At 30.8% G+C, this 19447-nt stretch overlaps 3 protein-coding genes and 2 long non-coding RNA genes across 10 annotated transcripts; 2 read left to right on the top strand and 3 right to left on the bottom strand.

Annotated features, from left to right (window-relative positions):
• Window positions 1-240: 240 nt before the first annotated feature.
• On the top strand, window positions 241-4964 carry LOC130668549 (zinc finger protein 271-like). Of its 2 annotated transcripts, none has more exons than XM_057470888.1 (3): window positions 241-729; window positions 1775-2045; window positions 2132-4964. In XM_057470888.1, the coding sequence occupies exons 1-3, from the start codon at window positions 592-594 to the stop codon at window positions 4795-4797; spliced, it is 3075 nt and encodes a 1024-aa protein (XP_057326871.1). In that variant the 5' UTR covers window positions 241-591; the 3' UTR covers window positions 4798-4964. The 2 variants fall into 2 exon arrangements, with proteins under 2 accessions (XP_057326871.1, XP_057326872.1); XM_057470889.1 differs by lacking the exon at window positions 241-729 and adding an exon at window positions 1023-1177.
• Window positions 4965-5697: 733 nt separating this feature from the next.
• On the bottom strand, window positions 5698-7782 carry LOC130668553 (ubiquitin-like-conjugating enzyme ATG3). Its single transcript, XM_057470895.1, has 5 exons — window positions 7550-7782; window positions 7286-7474; window positions 6365-6607; window positions 6016-6290; window positions 5698-5920 (listed from the first exon to the last, which is right to left on the bottom strand). Exons 1-5 carry the CDS (start codon window positions 7619-7621, stop codon window positions 5758-5760), a joined length of 942 nt encoding a protein of 313 aa, XP_057326878.1. The 5' UTR covers window positions 7622-7782; the 3' UTR covers window positions 5698-5757.
• Window positions 7783-9144: 1362 nt separating this feature from the next.
• Window positions 9145-9669, bottom strand: LOC130667764 (GA-binding protein subunit beta-1-like). Its single transcript, XM_057469596.1, has one exon. It carries the CDS (start codon window positions 9667-9669, stop codon window positions 9145-9147), a length of 525 nt encoding a protein of 174 aa, XP_057325579.1.
• Window positions 9670-10616: 947 nt separating this feature from the next.
• On the top strand, window positions 10617-17116 carry LOC130668356 (uncharacterized). Of its 3 annotated transcripts, none has more exons than XR_008989997.1 (7): window positions 10617-11283; window positions 11357-12092; window positions 12311-12557; window positions 12644-12900; window positions 16062-16271; window positions 16366-16629; window positions 16712-17116. It is a non-coding gene; the product is annotated as an uncharacterized LOC130668356 (long non-coding RNA). The 3 variants fall into 3 exon arrangements; XR_008989996.1 differs by having other exon boundaries at window positions 16354-16629; XR_008989995.1 differs by having other exon boundaries at window positions 16062-16629.
• A 90-nt stretch (window positions 17117-17206) lies between these two features.
• LOC130668357 (uncharacterized) lies at window positions 17207-19089 on the bottom strand. Of its 3 annotated transcripts, none has more exons than XR_008989998.1 (3): window positions 18566-19089; window positions 17449-18308; window positions 17207-17344 (listed from the first exon to the last, which is right to left on the bottom strand). It is a non-coding gene; the product is annotated as an uncharacterized LOC130668357 (long non-coding RNA). The 3 variants fall into 3 exon arrangements; XR_008989999.1 differs by having other exon boundaries at window positions 18599-19089; XR_008990000.1 differs by having other exon boundaries at window positions 18716-19089.
• Between the last annotated feature and the right edge of the window lie 358 nt (window positions 19090-19447).

Below are 19447 nucleotides of genomic sequence, written 5' to 3'. Positions count from 1 at the left end.
ATAAAAAAATGCTTATTTAGATAAATGAAAAAGTGCGCGCATTTTTTTAAACTTCATCATTTTAATTTACATATTTATTTATTTCAAATTTACAAACTCTCTCGTCTGCTACATTCTTCATAAGAAATTACGTACAGTAAAATCTTTTAAATTTTCCCGCGAAAAATTTTAACGCATGCGCAAAATTCAAAATACCGACAAAATGGCGCTCAACTATTCGTAAATTATTTAATAAAAAAAAAAAAAAAATTAACTACATAGAAATAAGGCATAAAAAATCTAATTACTCAGTAGACTATTTAAAATCATAAATAAGTAAAATAATTATTTAACTAATAATCAATTATTGCGCAAAAATTAAATCAGCTGCTGAAAACCGAACTGCCAACAAAAAAATTTAAAAACCGTGGGTGTGGTATAACCAACAAAAATAAACCATTTATATTTATTTAAACATGTGGTTTATTAAATAAATCAGTAAAAATAATTAGATCAAGACCCACTGAATCATAATTAATATTAGTGAATCTAGTACTGGGTCAGTCGCTGAAATAAAAAATTTATTCGCATGATTTCATACTAATTAAAACAATGGACGATATATTACTGTATGATTCAACAATTTGTCGTTTGTGTGCTGAAAATAATACGAATGGAGTGAATTTGTTCACTGACAATACCGAGTATCCTGATTTGAGCTCACTTATCAACCGTTATTTACCATTGAAGGTATGTTTATTTCACTTATTTTAATAAAGTAAACGGCATGACTTATACTGACTACTGTGTCAACAATAACTGCATGGAGAACAAAAAAAATTCAGGATCTAATTTGACTTCCTACGTTTTTACTAATATAATTTAATATGATGACTGTCTACAGTATCTACACTGATTTTCGTTGCACATTTACTACATGAATCAAAATTTATCAACTCTTTAGATTTTATAAAACAAACATATATTTATTACAGGACAAATATCCTCACATTCAATCCTCAGATATTTTTCAAATTAAAAGTCATCATTGTCATTCATTTCCTAGTAATCTGCTGACTTTTAAAAATTTTCTTAACAATTAATTTTCATTTTAATTCTTTCAATTATTCATTTAAATTTTTCGTGCAATTATACTTAAATATCCAGCAAGACCTTGCAGGACTTTGAGGATTACAAAGTAAATATAATTGTCATTTATTATGGAATTTTTCACGGTCATTTTTAATGGAGCCCTTGGATTTTAGTTGAAAAAAATATCCTAGTTTAAGTATTTATTATTTATTATTGTTAACAGTGTATAGCATATTTATGCCTTTTACACTTCTTGCCTTTAATCGCAATCGCTACCTTTTTCTATTCCCTCCTCTTTTTCATGCGGCTGTGGACCGACTTGTGCTTCTGTACTGCATCATTACGTGATGCCCTATACCCCACCTTTTTGCCGTGGGAGTATAGCGGCAAAGGGAAACCACAGAGAAAACCTTTTGCCAGTACAGCTGTCATTTTTCGGAGCAGGTGAAGTTCCAGTGATCGATAAAATTTCCATTTTACCGATCACTGGCTCTTCAGTCCGCGCCTAGCGCACAGAGACGTCCGATCAAGCTCAATGCATGGCTAAGCGGTCACCCAGCCAAACAGTAACCACGCTCGGTGCTGCTTAACTTTGATGATCGCCCGAGCCACACATGAACCGATCGGCTGCCTCTGCCCCCTATCCTAGTTTAAGTATTTTAATTTATTGGTAATGATTTGATGTTTTGTTTTTTTTTTCAAGGTACGAAATGATGGAAAATTACCAACGACCATTTGTCCAGGTTGTAACATACAACTGGAATCCACGATGCAGTTTTTTGATTTATTGGTTGAAGGGCAAAAAAAATTACGAGATTTATTGAAACAAGAAAACGAATTATTTAAAAAAAATGATAGATTGAAAATGAGTCATAATGATAATCAGCTGGAGCAATTGAATCCTGATACGATGGAGCTGGTAAATTACGAACAAAAAAATGATGAAAATTATGGGCAGCAAATTATCATCAATAGTACGTTTAAAATTACTTGTCCTGCATATTTTTTTAATTTTTTAAAGACTAATTTATTTGTAATTAATTATTTCATTTAAAAATAGTACTACCGGACGGTTCGATGTACGCAGCGGAGCATGACATGAGTTTACAAATGGAAGGCTTAGAAAAACCGCGACGGAAGCGCGGTCGCCCGCCAAAAAACCACACGGAAGATTTAAAAGACGAGGAAGTTTTGGAAACGAGTCAAGAGGACGACGACAAGCAGGATGACGATGACGAACTGGACGGTGATGGTCGACGGAGACGCAAGCGCAAGATTCCTAAACGTTTCTCTGAAGTAGTTCGGGGAAAAGAGTTGGAGAGAATGTTTAAGGAGGAAGGTGTCATTGATGACGAAGAAGATACCGGGGAACGCGAACTAGACGAAAAAGGAGACAAGAACATGCCGCTTCCAGACGGCAACGAAGAGGTGATAGGACACCTCGAGTCCCAAGACGGCGAAGATCTCGGCGAGCTGATCATCATGAATCGCGGCCGCGGTCGCGGGCGACCGAAGTCGCGCCACAAAAAAGCTAAATATGTTTGCAATACCTGCGGTCGCGGATTCCAGCAGCGTCACCGCTACGTACTCCACAAGAGCAGTCACTTGAATGATAAATTCGAGTGCCTTAAGTGCAACAAACAGTTTACGATACTAGATAATTTTATTTTGCATCAAAAGAATGAAGGCCATACTGGCAAAAAAGTTATTAAAAATAATTGTACCAACGTTGAATTCTTACAGGATTTAACGGATATGATTGACGATAATGACATCAACGACTCAACTGATGCGCTGGAGTCCCTAGATGATAAGCAGGATTCAAAAGTACAAACTCTAGATGAAGATATTAATGGAGATAATGTTAATGATGATAATGATAATGACAATGATAATAGTAATGCTAATGGTACTGGTGCTGGTACTGGTACTGGTGATGATGATGATGAAGGTGATGTTGATGACGATGATGAATTCAAAGAAAACTCCGAGATAAAAGAGTACGTGTGCGATGACTGCGAAGAGCTGTTCGTAACCCAGGACACTTTGGAAGCTCACATAAAAGAATTTCATAACGTCGACAATCCGTTCGTGTGCAGTGTGTGCGAAAAAACTTTCGCGACTGAGGAAAACCTGAAAGTCCACGTCTCGACGCACGACATCACCATAAAAAAAAAAACGAACAAAGCGTGCGTGTGCGATATCTGCGGCAAGGTATTGAATCATCCTAGCTCGGTGGTCTATCACAAAGAAGCTGAGCACAACAACGGCCGTAAGTTTGTTTGCAACAAATGCGGTAAGAATTTCAAACACAAGCAGCTGCTCCAGCGGCACCAGCTCACCCACTCGCAGGCGCGGCCGTATGTTTGTAAATTGTGTGAGGCGAGTTTCAAGACCAAAGCCAACTTGATAAATCATCAGTCGACGCACACCGGGGAGAAAAAGTATCGCTGCAATCAGTGCAATCGTCAGTTTGCTCACAAAACGAGTTTGACTTTGCACTATCGCTGGCACAATGGAGAGAAACCTTACAGGTGTAATATTTGTCACAAAGATTTTTCACAGAATGGCAATTTGCAGGAACACATACGTATACACACTGGAGTAAAGCCTTACGAGTGTGAGGTATGCAGGCGCAGCTTTACGACGTCCTCGCAGTTCAAATTGCATCAGAAGCGACACACTGGCGAGCGACCCTGGAAGTGTGAGTACTGCGGTAAAACATATTTACATAAAGACACCTGGAAAACTCATGTACGCAGACACAACAATGATCGTCCGTTCCAGTGTTCACATTGTAAGCAATCATTCACTGAACAATGGGCATTGAAAAAACACATGCGCACACATACCGGCGAAAAACCCTACAGGTGTAATATCTGCGATAAACATTTCGCTGATTGTTCAAATCTGACGAAACACAAACGCACTCATAGAGAGCACAAAGTTATGAATATCAGTGATATTAAAGCCGGGGTGTCTGGAGTTATCGCAGCTCCTGCTGGAGCTGAAGATGGAACCACTGGCGTTGTAGCTGGCGCGGGACCTGGAGAATTGTGGCAGATATTCCCGAGCCAGGAAGCCGATGATTCGCTAGAACTCCAGCGAGTCATCACGGACGAGGGATCTGAAGAGGGTACGCAAGTTATTTATGTGTCTTACCAGGATCCAAATGACCCGAGTCAATCGAGAACGCTGCACTTTGGCATGATCGAGGACAAGGAGACCGCTGACGCTCAAGTGCTCCCTGCGCTCAATGTCGAGGAACAAATGATCAGTAAGACTGACGACGCGCAGGTAGAGATTGATCTTTCTGATCAGAATCTCCAGCTCCAGATAACTGACAGCGCCGGGAATCCCATTCCCCTGTCGATACAAGACGCAAGACAGCTGCTGACTCGCGGTGAGTTCGTCAGTCAGTTAAATCACGGGCAGACTATCCGCGTGCACTCGGGTGTCGTCACTGACGAACTCGCTGAGGAACTGGCCGTTCATATGCGACAGCCGATGACTACCGACGACAATCAACAAGCAATTGCCCTTGATGACAACAGTGCTCTGGTGAAAGTCCTCGAGGATGATCCCGCTGATCAGATCGACGACCCAGCAGACTCGGCGCCTGCCTTTGAACTCATAAATGAGGACGGCAACAAAGTGAGACTCGTTCACTCGTATTATGCCTCGGTGTTGGCTAATCCCGTCGACGAGTACGTCTCCATTGGCTAGACCAAGTCCTTTAATGATTTGTTTTTGTTAAAAAAAAGAAAAAAATAAGCGCTACTAGTATTTAATTGTACTGTCACTATATTAATTAGTGAATTGTTAGAATAATTAACAGTTAATTTGTAAATATTTAAGATTTTGTAAAGTCATGCCATAGTAGATTCAATAAATTTATGATTAATTTAAAAGTTTATTATTCAATCTACGCAATTGCATTGATAAGTTACATTTATGTGTTTAAATTCATTGTTATTACACATTTATATTTATATTTATATATATAAATATGTTTAAAAAAAAACTTTCGACGTGTGCGGTCGTTGAGTGCGAAAGCTGCGATTCAAACACCAATACTAGTCAAATATTTTAAATTAATTAATTTTTAGCTCGCACGTGTTCAAGTGTAATTAATTAATTAATTAAGGACATTCTCAGACAATTCCCCACTTTTCAAAAATATGCAATGACTCAGCTGTCACGTATCGAAATTTTATCAATTGATTAAAAAAAAATTACTTACAGTTGACATCAATTGAGAGCTAAACGAAATTTAGAAAATAAATTTCAGTAAAATCTTCATGTCAATTTTATAATTTGAATTTTCAAATTTCGTAGGCTAAACTTCATTCGAAAAATTTCGTTTAACTCCTAATTGATGTCAACTGTAAGTAATTTTATTTTTTTTAAATTCCATATTCTGGGAAAATTTAAACTACGGTGTCCTGGGACAAAAAAAGTGGGCGGAAGTGTCTGAGAATGCCCTTGAGTGTCGAAGAAATAAAAATCTTCGATGGCAACATTTAATTTTGAAAGCATAAGCGCGATTTACATTTAAGTGAAAAGTTTTGTTAAAGTGATTGGCTGCAAAATGCATTACGGTACAAACATGTAAAAACTTTCAGCTAAACTGTCTTTTATTATTTTATTTGAAATCAATGGGAGCTGCCAGTAAGAAATAAACTTTTAGCTTGAGCTGGACAGCATAAAATTTTGCGTGTAATCGTACTCGATTGTCGGGATCACGGATTGAACGAACTTTAAAAATATTATGAGATACATGTGGACACCCAACTCGCCGCCCCCTTCCATTACTGTTTCTATTATTTTTTTCATAACTTCTGCGTGTCTAGAAATAATTAAAGTATTTTATTAATCAGCTCAGATTTTCACACGTGGATCAAAATTACGTTTAGAGTCTCGGGTAAAAAAATGATTTGATACCTGCAGGGATGGACAGAAGCCATCGGAGGTCCAGGTAAATGGGGATGAGTCTCCATGGTAACAGTTTTCTTGGCATGATCCTGACTGACATCTTCATACATCTCCTCAACAGTCAGGGGTTTCTGGTTCTCGTCGTACCCAAAGAGCCACAACCGCGGCGTCTGATAATATTTATCATAAGTTATATGTAGATCGTAAGTTCTTGTGTGAATTATTTCTCCTTCAGGAAAGGTATCTTTTTTTTCCTTTACTGGTTTCTTTGTTTCAGCTGCAAACTGCGTAATTAAATAAAATAAAATTAAGTAAGTAAGTAATTGAATGAAACCTAATAACCCAAATGCTTCAATACCTTGTCCTCTTCATCAAGCATTCCACTGACTTCGAAAGCTTCCATATCAGCGGCTTCTTCATCCTCCTCATCATCGTCATCATCATCATTAGCAGGAGGCTGCTGCGTCGTATCTTCCAAGGTCATCTCGGATACTTTCTCATCAATCCCACCAACACTTGCATCATAGTGATGGGTATCGACCCAACCACCCTCTGGATCATCAGCTTCTATTATTCGTTCTTGTTCATCACAGTATTCAATCTACTCCATTAAAAAAAAAACAATGAGTGTGAATGTAGCAGACATCAGAAAATTTTAAATTATTAATAAATAGAGTAAATAATTTAAAAAATGACATTTATAAAAAATGCACTTATTAATTTTTTTAAATGCGCATTTTTTTAAAATTTTGTTTTATCAATTATTTACTCTATTGATTAATAATTTTAAATTTGTCTCGTAAAAAACATGAGTGTGAATGTAGCAGACATCAGACAGATTTAAAATTATAAATAAATAGAGTAAATAATTTTTAAAAAAATATTTTTAAAAAATGCACTTATTAATTTTTAAATTTTTCAAATGCGCATTTTTTAAAAATTTTATTTTATTAATTATTTAGTTGATTAATTAATAATTTTAAATTTGTCTGATGTCTGATACACTCACACTCATTAAAAATCGAATAATTAACGATCCTGAAGTAAGCAGACAGTTACAAATTTTCGGATTTTTTTTTTCAACAAATAAATTACAAAAAAAAAAACTAAAAATATACACATGTAGAAAATTTAATAAACTATAGGTGCAATTTTTCAAAATATTTTTTTTTTATGATTAATTGTTTTTAAAAAAATTCAAAAACTGTCAGACGTCTGCTAACTTCAGTATCATAATAATTAATTATCGCAATAACTTGAAATTTGAATTTAAAAATACCTGTTTACATCTACGAGTACACGGTACATTACGGGTTAATAAAAACTGTTTTTTTTTAGGTAAATATGATTTAGTTCTGTCTTCATCACCAGTAGCCCATTGCCATGTTGGACAATGATGGACCAAATGATCACCAGCAGCCACGAATTCTTCTGGAGTTAAAACGCCTGTCTCGCGAAATTTACTCTCCTTAAATAAATTAATTATTAATTATTGATTATTGATTTATAAAAAAATTAATTAATTATAAAATAAACAACTAACCTTAAGAACGGGGGTCAGATATTCAGCGACTCCTAAAGCTGTTCCTTTTACTGAATTAATTACGCTCTGCATTATTTATTATTTTAATTAACTAACTAATCTAATATATATTTTAATTATTTGTTTCCGTTTTATATCAGTTGTGAGTCATAACAAAATCTGACACTTGAATTAAACAATCGATCTGTCGTTTGTCGTTTACTGCTTACGTCCATGACAATTCAAGAAATTTTTTTTTTTTATAATAATGATAATAGTAGTGGAAGTTTGTCGATAAGGTAGAGCTTGAAGTTAATTTTGATATCAAATTTTTCGAAGATGAAAAAACTGCGGACTGTAAAAAGGAGGAGAGAACTGCCATTGGCTGAAATGGAATCCGACAAATAAAGGAAAAATGAAAGTAGGGCTAGAAGAAATGAAAATTTTTTTTTTTGAGTGGATGGATCGCATCCCTGATGGAAATTTTTCTGACTTTTCTCTGAAAAAGTCTTTAGAACTTTAGAACTGAGTTTTTCACAGAAAATTCCGAAAAATTTCCACCAGGGATATTAATTAAATACATTAGACAAGCGGGAAAATTAGTGAGGAAGAGGAACTATGGTAGACATTGAGTGTTTTCAAGAAGATATAGATCGTAAATTGTAATAAAAAAAACTAAGAAGGAATATTACTCTAGTTTTTGAAGAATAATATAAACTGTACCCTGTAAAAAATTTTAAAATCAAACGCGGATTAAATCCAGGATGTGGAACGGATCCCTGATTCAAACAATCGATTTAAAGGAATTTGCAATATTAAATGCCCATAAGAAGAGAGATTCAAAAATATTCAAGGTATTCAAAAGTATTAAAAAGTATTGAAAAAAATTTTTTTTGAATCCCTTTAAATCGATTTTTTTAATCAGGGATGCCTGTGTTTTTATTTAATATCCTCAGAATGTAATTCACTCCAAAGTGGTTGATTTAAATATTAAAACTCTGGTTCGGAGTAAAATTCACTTTTAAAAGGACTTTATTGTAACATTAAAACTACGCCCCGGTGGAAATTTTTCAGATTTTTCTCTGAAAAACACTGAAAAAGTCTTTAGAACTTTGGAACTGAGTTTTTCAGAGAAAATTCCGAAAAATTTCCACCAGGGCGAATAAGAGTGAATGCGGATTTAAATAAAATCGAGTTCACTCCAAAATCACTCCGCTTCACTATAATTTATAACAAACGTTTAATGTTTTTTAAATCTCTAAACTCTTTCTTTTCAAACTCATTTCTCTTTTTTTTTTAACTTGCTCTTATTTTATTTATTTATTTATTACGCCAATCGGCAATATACATCATCTAATATAGATCAAATATAATACAATGTACGATATGAGATAATAAAGCTAAATTATTATACAATATTATTTTAACTTTGTGTAAAATAAAATAAAATAGAGAAAATCGGTTGCTTGAAATTACTTTGACATTTTCAAAGACAAGTTTTCAAAATATTTACAAATCTTAAAAGAATGTGGGATCAATATTACTCACGAAGAAGTTTTAAATAAAAGTACAATCTAGTTAATTACAAAATAAATAAAAACAATTTATTATTTATATTAAGATGATTTTTGAGAACAACTTTCATAAATAATGAAAATCACAAATGCAAGCATATAAAAAATACCGACATATTTGGAAATAACCGATAGGTCTGGCATACATCCCTTTTTTATAGTGCGATAAAATAAACCATTAGGAAGTATCAGATCAGGTGCAGAAGATAATTCATCATTATGTGCATTAACGTTGGCGCCTGCGTTCATTAAAATATCAGCTATTTCATGATTGATATTAACCATAGCTATGCAGAAAGCTGTTTCTCCAGTGGTCGTTCTGTAGTCCAAGTTTGCCTTATGCTTGATCAGTAATTCTACTAATGATTTGTCCCCCTTGTCCGCCGCGATGTGCAATGGCGAGCAACAGACATCAGAACGTCCCCACAAATGATAAAGACCCATGGCGTTGACATCAGCTCCTTCTTTTATTAAATTTTCAGCCAATTCGTAATTGTTTTCGCTAATAGCCAAATGCAAGGGCGTTGCTGATGGCGGATAGTCGATTTTACAATTCTCTGCTTCCATATTTACTAATTAGTTTGATAATTTTCAAATAAATAATAACTTTTCTGTAAAAAAAAAACAGATCAAAATAATATTATTAAATATTTGTTGGTAACTTTTAAAATAAATTTCACCAACAGGATTAAAGTCCTAACCATTAACTTCTAGACACGTGTTCATTTTTTCGATAAATTTAAAATATCACAAACCAAATATAATATTTTTGTGTTTAAATTATCGATTTAAATATTTTATATTTAATTAGAAATAATTTATAATTAATAATAAATAACTAACAATTGATTATTATTTTATTTTTAATAGTTACCTTTCGAGACGATCCAGCCAAGCGTCAAATTCAAAATAAATGTTTTTCTTATCTTCGCCTATGGAAGGTGGGGGGACACTTCTACCTGCTTCTACACACCATATCTTCACTGAAAATAATCCTTCTATTTTTGGGGTAAAACAGAATAGAGACAAACTGTAATTACTTTACCATTAATTAAGTCAGAAAAGCGCGCGAAAATTAAATTTAAAATTTAGCGACTTTTTTTTAATAAAAAAAAAATTTTTTTTTAATAAAATTTTATTTAATTATAAAACTACAGTTCAATTTAAAAAAAATTCAAAATTAACACAAAATTTTAAGATCTTCATTAGATAAATAATTAAAAATTTTTCTTATAAATGTATTTGGAAGCGTGGTACAAAAAATATCAATTATAATATCGTTGCATTCATTTAATAATTTTTTTCTCTGTATCGCTTTGGCCAAATTGTGCCTGGCCATTTCCCCATACAATGGAAATTTCGATCTCGTTCTTTTAAAAACTGAACCCGCATAATTTACATCAACTTGTTTCAATCGCAGAGCTAATTTATGCCGACACATAGTCAGCAAATTATAAAAAGTTAAATTACTTTTACCGACATATGTTTTCCTCATTAATTCAATCTCTCGAACCTGTGCGAATTTAGCGCCTCATCTAATGATTTGCAATATCCAAATGACCTTAATCGATAGGTCTACGTTAGGTCTGTATAGGTCCACCAAAATTTTCGTTAGGTCCCCTATAGTTTTTTTATAAATAATTTTTTAAATTTTGCAATAAAAAAAATTTCATTTTAGCACCTCATTCAGAACGAAACCAATAAACTTGATCATTTTTGCATTTCTTATCGTTAGGTCCGGATTGGTCTCTAGTTTTTGCATTGATATTATTCATTATATTTGTTTTATTAACAATTATAAATAATTTATTATCCGCGCATGCGCTCAACACTATTCATAGCTTGGCGCGAAATTTCTAGTTTACCTGTCTTGTTTACATTGTATTAATAAAAAAACAATAAATATACATCAACTATTCTCATAAAGCTTAATTAATTATAATCTACAATTACTCCCAATGAGAATTTTACTTGTTGCTCACATGTATATGAGTAAACATATGTCAGTATATATAAGCCACACAACAATGAAGTGCATAGACTTTGGAGTGTATAAACATCTGTACATTCCTTGACTCTATAATATAACCTATATATGCGTTTATGGTGTAGGAAAGCTTGTGTGTACGCTATTTTTTATTAATTTACTCAACTCTTTGTTTAAATATTGTCTAATATCAAGTAAGTACAGGAATATTTCTAAAATAGGTAATACATAACCTATAATTATTGAAAATATACCTGACTTATGTAGATGTATTGTGCTCACAATGGTGGAGTGTCTCACATGCAAGATTATTTCAAGTTTTGCCACAGGATCAAAAACTTGCTCAAGTTTTAGATCAAGCTGGAGTTCATATGTGGCCGATGGTCAACATCATAATCCTAACAGTATTCGTGAAGTTGCTAAAACTGTGATAAAATGATGACAACAACTTGTTCACTGTGCTGAAGAACGACATAAACCTGTATCTGCCAGCATTTATTTTTATAATGTCTTATAAGACACTTTAACAAGTAAGATCTGTGCTGGACAGTTTGGAGCATGAGTATTGTCATGATGAAGAATGGTGTTTTGCTGGAGAAAAACGTAATCAAGTACCAATGTCTATTGATAAACATCAACTACAAAATGAAGTTTTTTTTTAAAGCTTGGACTCTGGTACGGCGAATCACAGAAAAATTTTTTAAGTATACAAATAGAAGCTTACAAGTTTATAGCTATGAAACCATCAGTAGTGGATCTGAAAATAAGATTAAAAATATTTTTGAAGAATTATTATGTAAAGAAAATAAAGCATTAGAACATTGGACGCACCGTAAAAAACGGTTTAATGATTATCACCAATACGTTATCTCTAAACATAGTGCTAAACAAGCTTTAGAATGGATACGTGGAACTGGTGAATTGCACTTTGCTATTTATACTAATGTTGGAAAAATTCATTTTGAAAATGAAAAGCTTCTTCAACAACATAACCAATTCAAAGGTAGAGTAAATGTAAATGTTTTTATTTTAGATTTTGTAGTTTTTTTTTTACTATCATTAATAATATAACTATTTAAGTATAGTTTATTCAGTAACTATTAAGAAAATAATAATAATAAAAATCCGTTGAAGTATTTATCAGTATTTTATGTTTATATTATTGATACTTGATACATGAATGTAGAATAATATTTAATATTCATATTTACGTGTTTATAGGAAAGAAGAGGAAGAGTAAAATTATTGGTACAACTGGCCGACAATTTAATAAAAAAAAAAGGACACGCTCACGCAACAGCCATAAAATCTGTTGCTGATTTATCAGTGTTATAAACATTTCAGTATGCGCATGGGTTGTTTCAAAACACAAGATAAAGATGACCTAAGAATTAAATTTGATGATGGTCTAAGAGATTTATCAATAGATCGCAATTCAGACCCATCACTAGAAAAAAAAAAAAAACTGGTATGTTTTTATAATTTATTTGTATGAAATAGTACAAAAATATTATTCACTTGAATACTAATATTGTGGATATTATTCTATTTTAGATTCGTTATGGCTGAATTATTACAAAGTGAATAAACTTATGTCAAAAATTTAGAGACGCATATTCGGTGTTTCTTAAAAGAAACGTGAAATGAATGTCGCAATGCCCCATCAGAATTATTGTGAATCAATTATATTTTGTAATATGGAAGAAAATCATCACTTTCATAGCAATATATATATGTACACAAACAGGAAAAATATGAAACAATGCCAGAAGATGTTGGTCATTGCTTTGTCACTTGGGCAGCTAAAGTTGGTACGTACGTTACTTATTGTAATATTAAACCAGAACGCAATCAATTGTTAGTGGCTCATGAAGAAATTGGGTTTAAAGATTTACAAAGAAAACATCGTGTTAAACATCTAATAGCTGTATATCTTATTAAACCTGTACAGCGAATTACTAAGTATAAATTTCTGCTTAAAGATTTGCTAAGTGTTTCCTCTAGTCCCTTAGAGAACAATGTTAATGGTTCTATATATTGCAGGTAATAGTTGAATTTTTCTCTAAAGAGAATTAATTTGATAAGTTTCTTTTAATTATATTCAAAAATATACTTAAAGATACATGAATTCGTTATAATTTAAAAAAGGACATAATTCTACTCCAGTATATTAACACAGGTTTATATTTATGCATAGATTGATTCAAACAAAAATTTTTTAATTCAAACGCTTTATAAAAATTATTTTTTTAAGCAATTTTGAAATTTTTGAAATCAAAAATTTTGTATATTTTTTGCCACAAATTAAAGTATTAACTAAAATTTTATATATAAAAAATTCATATATGTATTAAAATTAACTATATACAGTGGATAGTCGTATTTAAAAAGATTAAATTTTATGTAAATTGTTTCAAAAATATTGATTACCATCTTTTAATTTCTATCTTAAATAGAAATAGAAAAAAACACCAATCAATAATCTATCAATAGTAATATTATTAAAATCAATACTTGAACGCGTTTATAATAAAAAATAACAATATTTGTAATATACTTAGTATATGAAAATATAATAAGTAGATTTTAAGAAATATTTAGAAGGATATCATAAAAATGATCATAAATCAATTATATTATAAATGAAATGGCATTTCAATTTTTATCATTTTTAATTTATTCTAAAATAAATAAAGTTCTCCTTACAATAAATAAAACAACTTAATCGAAATTTTTTTTTATTTTTAAAATTTCGAACCAAATAAAAAAATCTATCAATAGAATGTAAAGTATAACGGAAATCTAGATTTTGTTATTTTAAATATAAGTTGTACAAGTAATCTGTGATCTTCATTATTGATCATTCGATTAATTATGAATTCATACTTGAAAAATATTAAAATTAAAAAAATTAAATTGAATATTTAATATTTAAAAAATAGCAAAAATTAACAACATTAATTAATTTATTATTATTATTATTACCTTTGTGAGTGAATTAAATGGTGTAACAGAAAGAAATCGAGAAAAACTAATGGTAGTTTAGTCTATTTAATTTAAAAAAAAATAATTATTATTATTAATATTTTACTAATATTTAAAACAAATTTCTGATTTTTATTTAAGGCCGCTCTCAGACAGTGCTCTCCCCCTCACTTTTTAATAATATTCAATCATTTTTAATTGTAATGACCGAATTTAAATTTTGATAATTAATTGAAAAATAGTTAAAGCATTACCCTAGTAGCAATGGAATTGGGCAAGATTCTTTGGCAAGATACTTAGAGAAGCACTTTGTAAAGAATTGTACAATTCTCGACCAAGACACTTGATCAAGAATCTTTATCCAGACTGGCTGCAGACTTGGGCCAGTCTGTGACCAGAATTTGACCAGATTCTTGACCCAGAGTTTTGACATAGACTTGCGCGAAAAACGCAAAAGACGACGAGCGCGCACCTATTTCCCTCCTTTCCACTTGAATGTAAAAAGTATAGTATTGCAGTGGTTCTCATTTATAGTTGAGTCAACAAGTTTAAAAATGTTATTTTTTTAAATTACGCATTGAGTTTGTAGTAATGCCTAGAAAAATTGCTTTCAGAATTTTCTAGCACTTAAAAAATTTCGGAAGTTTTTGAATAGATTAAGATAAATGATTAAAATTATAAAAAATGGGAATAGAATTCCGGAAGTTGTGACAAATAGAAAATTGCTTCTTCTTTAATAATCGTTTTTTAATTTTACGCTTCCTCTATTAATTTTTGAGTTATTGCTAATAATCAGAGTCTCTCGTTTTTTCTATTTGATTTTGACTTATAAAAATTGCTATTTTTATTTGTAAAAAAAAATGTCTTGTCAAATTTAATGACGAATTCAATAAGCTGTCGCTCGCATTTTTAAAAAAACTAGATTCATTTTCTACAGAGAACTCATTTCTCGACTACAGTATTATAAATGAAACTAATGTAGAATGAGAACCTCTATATAGGATAGTCCCAAAGTTTAGCAATAGACAGCTCCAGATTTCTAATCAAATTCTTGACAAATTCTGACTACAGTCTGGCTCAAGTCTTGACCAATAATCTTGGTTAAGAATCTGGACCAATTCTTGTACAATTCTTGATCGAAAATCTTTTTAAAGTATCTTGATCCAGGCTGGTACAAGGCTTTGACAAAATTGCTACAAGGGTAATTTAAAAAAGGGCAACGCAGTTACAATTTCGCTGAAAAATAGATTTTAAAAAAAATTATTTACAGTTGTTATGAATTAGGAGTTGAACGAAATTCGGTAAATAAATTTCAGTAAAATCTTTATGTCAACATTATTAGGCTACAATTTATTTAACAAATTCCGTTTAACTCCTAATTAATAGCAACTGTAAGTAATTTTTTTTTAAATCTACATCTTGGCGAAATTGTAACTGCGTTGTCCTTTTTTCAATTAATGCTTTAATTTTTTTGAAATTAATTAATAAAATTTTAATTCGGTTGTTACAATTAAAAGTTATTGAATATTTTTAAAAAGTGGGTGGAAAGGGGGCGCTGACTGTGAATGCCCTTAAAATAAAAATATTTTTGAATATTTTTAAAATGAGACGTTACTGAGATTTAATAACAAACGACGATCGGCTCCGAGGTACTTTGTCTATAGAGATCGTGTTACGCAGTATATGAATAAATGTATATACATGTTAGTTAAAAAAACCTCGTTATTTGTTGTGTTTCAAATTCTTTTAAGTGATTGTTTTAAAGTTTTAAATAAAAAATAAAAAATTTGATATAATATATAAATTAAGCACACTTAATTGTTTACAGTAACTATATAAATAATTTATAAGTAATTTACCGAAAGTTCTCCGGCACTATTATATTAAGGTTTCATCCTAATAATTAAAATTTTTACGGTAATCTATTTAATCAAAACAAACTATTGTAGAATTATTGTTAATACAAATATTTTTGTTTTTTTTTTAGACTACACAAAATGCCAAGAAAACCAAAAGTGTCTGTGAATCAAGCAGTAGAATTATTGAAAGAGTTTATATTATCGGGTGAATTTAAAGACAATAATTTTCCAATAAAAAGTTCCGAGGTATGGATAAAAATGAGTCAGCGGTTAGACGATATATAAAAAAAGAACCACTTTATTAGCTACACTGTTTGATGACAAAATTGAAGACAAAAGTAAAACATCACCTTTATATGACAGACAATTGAACATGTGATCTAGCATCACTGAAATTTGGCAAAAATGTTTTCCTTCAAGTGCGTGTTTCAGGTGCACTTGTAAATTATGTGGGGAATATCGAACATCTATTCCAATAATTCAAGTGAACTACAAAATAATTTGGGAAAACGGATTCAGCCAACTAAAAGAATCAATTTGCTCATTTGACTGTACAATACGATGTACAATACGTTCTGTTTTATTTAATAAATGCATATGTATTGAATTAGATGTCAGAATGTACCAAAGTAAACCTCTACAATGCAAATTAATAACTTTTCCATCAGTTATGCAATTAAATAATAAAAATTATGCGTAAGTATCAACTATTCATTTATGTCAACGTTGCAGTTTACATGATTGTATATAAAAGCTATAACTTGTTTTTTATTTATAGGTTGCGAGGGATTATTGAAATTAATAATGGGAATTTTGTAGCATACTGTAGAAGCTATAACAATAATTGGAAATTACACAATGATACTGCTTCAAAAATACAACCTGTTCCACATTGGAAAGAGATAGTACCAAACGCTGCTATTTACACTAGGGTTGATTAAATAATTAATTATTTTTGTGCGTCATTGAGTAGTAACTAATGTTATAAGTATTTAAGTGCAATTTTATTAACCCATATAAGATAAAATTTAATATAACAACAAATTTTTTATTACATAAAACATCGTTGTAACAATAAAAGTTTTATCAAACATTGTTATCGATTTTTGACTATACTTTAGAATTGTTAAAGTCTATTATTTTATTATATCTATGTTTTAAAATAAAATGTTTTGTCTTGTAATTAATTTATTTCTATTTTAAACCATAAATTTACATCAAATGAATGTTATTATTAGACAGTTATTGTTATTATTATGAACTTTACACAAGCTGTCGAGAAAATCAATTAATCATATACTTGGTCAAAATGTAACAATAATACCATTGGCATCTAAAAACCTCATAAGTTTTCATAATTTCGATATTATTAAGATGATGACCGAATTAAGGAAGCCATTTGGTAAGCCACCTGCAAAAAATAATCGCTGTAAAACTTATATAGTTAAGTAGTCTAGTATATTACTGCTACAAATAATATGTTCACAACAAGTATTGAAAGGCCTAAAGCATTACCTGGAATTGTATTATTATCTCTAGCCTTATTAAAGGACCTGCGAAAACATCGATGACGATATTTTAAAATTATCATCGACTGCACCCAATTCTTTATAAAGTACATAGCTATGAGATATAAACCCTGACAACGACAAAAAAATATTTAACATTTTCTTACGAAGAAGCCAACTCTCAATTATACTAAATACTTCCTTATTTTGAGTAATTTTTTCGGCTTAAAATATTTCATATGATTCGCACCGTTTAGCACTACGCTCAAAGATAACGTATTGGTGATAATGATTAAGCCGTTTTCTACGTTGCGTCCAATGTTCTAATGCTTTGTTTTCTTTAATTAATAATTCTTCAAAGATATTCTTAATCTTATTTTCAGATCCACTACTGATGATTTCATAGCTATAAAATTGTAAGTTTCTATTTGTATACTTTAAAAATTTTTCTGCGATTCGCCGTACTAGAGTGCAAGCTTTAAAAAAAAACTTCTTTTTGTTGTTGATGTTTACCAATAGACATTAGTACTTGATTACGTTTTTCTCCACCAAAACACCAATCTTCATCGTGACAATATTTATGGTCCAAACTGTCCAGCACAGATCTTACTTGTTAAGGTGTCTTATAGAAATTAATGCTGGCAGTTACAGGTCTATGTCGTTCTTCAACACAATTTAACAAGTTTTTGTCATCATTTTATCGCATTTTTAGTAACTTCACAAATACTGTTAGGATTATAATTGTGACCATCGGCCATATATGGACTCCAACTTGATCGAAAACTTGAGCAAGTTCTTGATCTCGTGGCAAAACTTGTAATAAAAATCTTACATGGGAGACACTCCACCACTGTGAACACGATACATCTACACGAAAAGAAAATACATATATTAAGTAAATATTAATTATATTTACAATACCCGATAAAAAATGATTTTGTATAATTATATATAAGTCCATATATAATCAGATGATTAGATATAATCATGCATGAACGAATATAGTCATTTTTAAAATGTCATTGAAAATATCCGTAAATTATTAATTAAGTGATTTAATTAGGATTTATTGTCTTCATTAATATAAATTTTGGTTAAATTCAAATTAAAAAAAAAAAAATTACTATCGGTAAACTATTATTATAATAAGGGGTCACCCGTCCAATTAATGACCCACGTCGATGCTGATTAACTATGGCAGTCACTTGATGGTAGTCTGGTCCTCTAGTCTGCTAAACACTTATAATTAAAGCGAATTCATGGCATTACTTAACCCAAATAATGAAATTGATACATCCTACGTAAATAATGCACCTAATGATGAATTTGGTTTTGTACATAAATTACAATAGAATTCATTAGATAAATATAATCAAATCTTTTTATCTATAAACTTATAAATATCCATATATAAATCGATATCTATTTATACTTTTAAAATGCTGCCGAAACCTTTGAATATTGCACACCTCAAGCGCGAAAGCGCTGAGGGTGCTTTATGAACGGTTTTTTTTTTAAGTAATGGGGATTTAGGTTTGATTGATAGCTGAGAAAATAAAAATTTAATAACATTGATATTAAAATTGTAACATTATGTTATATATATATATATTGGACCTATATACGTAATTAAATATTTATAGGTTTCATATCATTGAAGTCTGATCAGATCTAATCAAACATAGACATATATATAACTACAGATAAGTTTATATCAGTCGTGTCTGATCAGATCTAATTATATATAGACTCATATCAAATTAGACCTGATCATATATAGACTTATATATGATTATACCTAGCCTTCATCATCCAGGTCTGATCAGATCTAATTATATATAGGTTCATATATAATTATATATAATTCCATGTATAACCATGTATAATCATATATAATTCCATATATGATTATATATAATTATATATGATCTCATATATAATCATATATACTCATATATAATCAGATAAAATCATTTTTTATCGGGATAGTTGAATTTTTTTTTCTC

The sequence above is a fragment of the Microplitis mediator genome, chromosome 5 (genome assembly GCF_029852145.1).
Source record: "Microplitis mediator isolate UGA2020A chromosome 5, iyMicMedi2.1, whole genome shotgun sequence".
NCBI classification, from domain to species: domain Eukaryota; kingdom Metazoa; phylum Arthropoda; class Insecta; order Hymenoptera; family Braconidae; genus Microplitis; species Microplitis mediator.
Note: the sequence above shows the minus strand (reverse complement) of the source record. Positions and strands in the feature narration are given on the sequence as shown.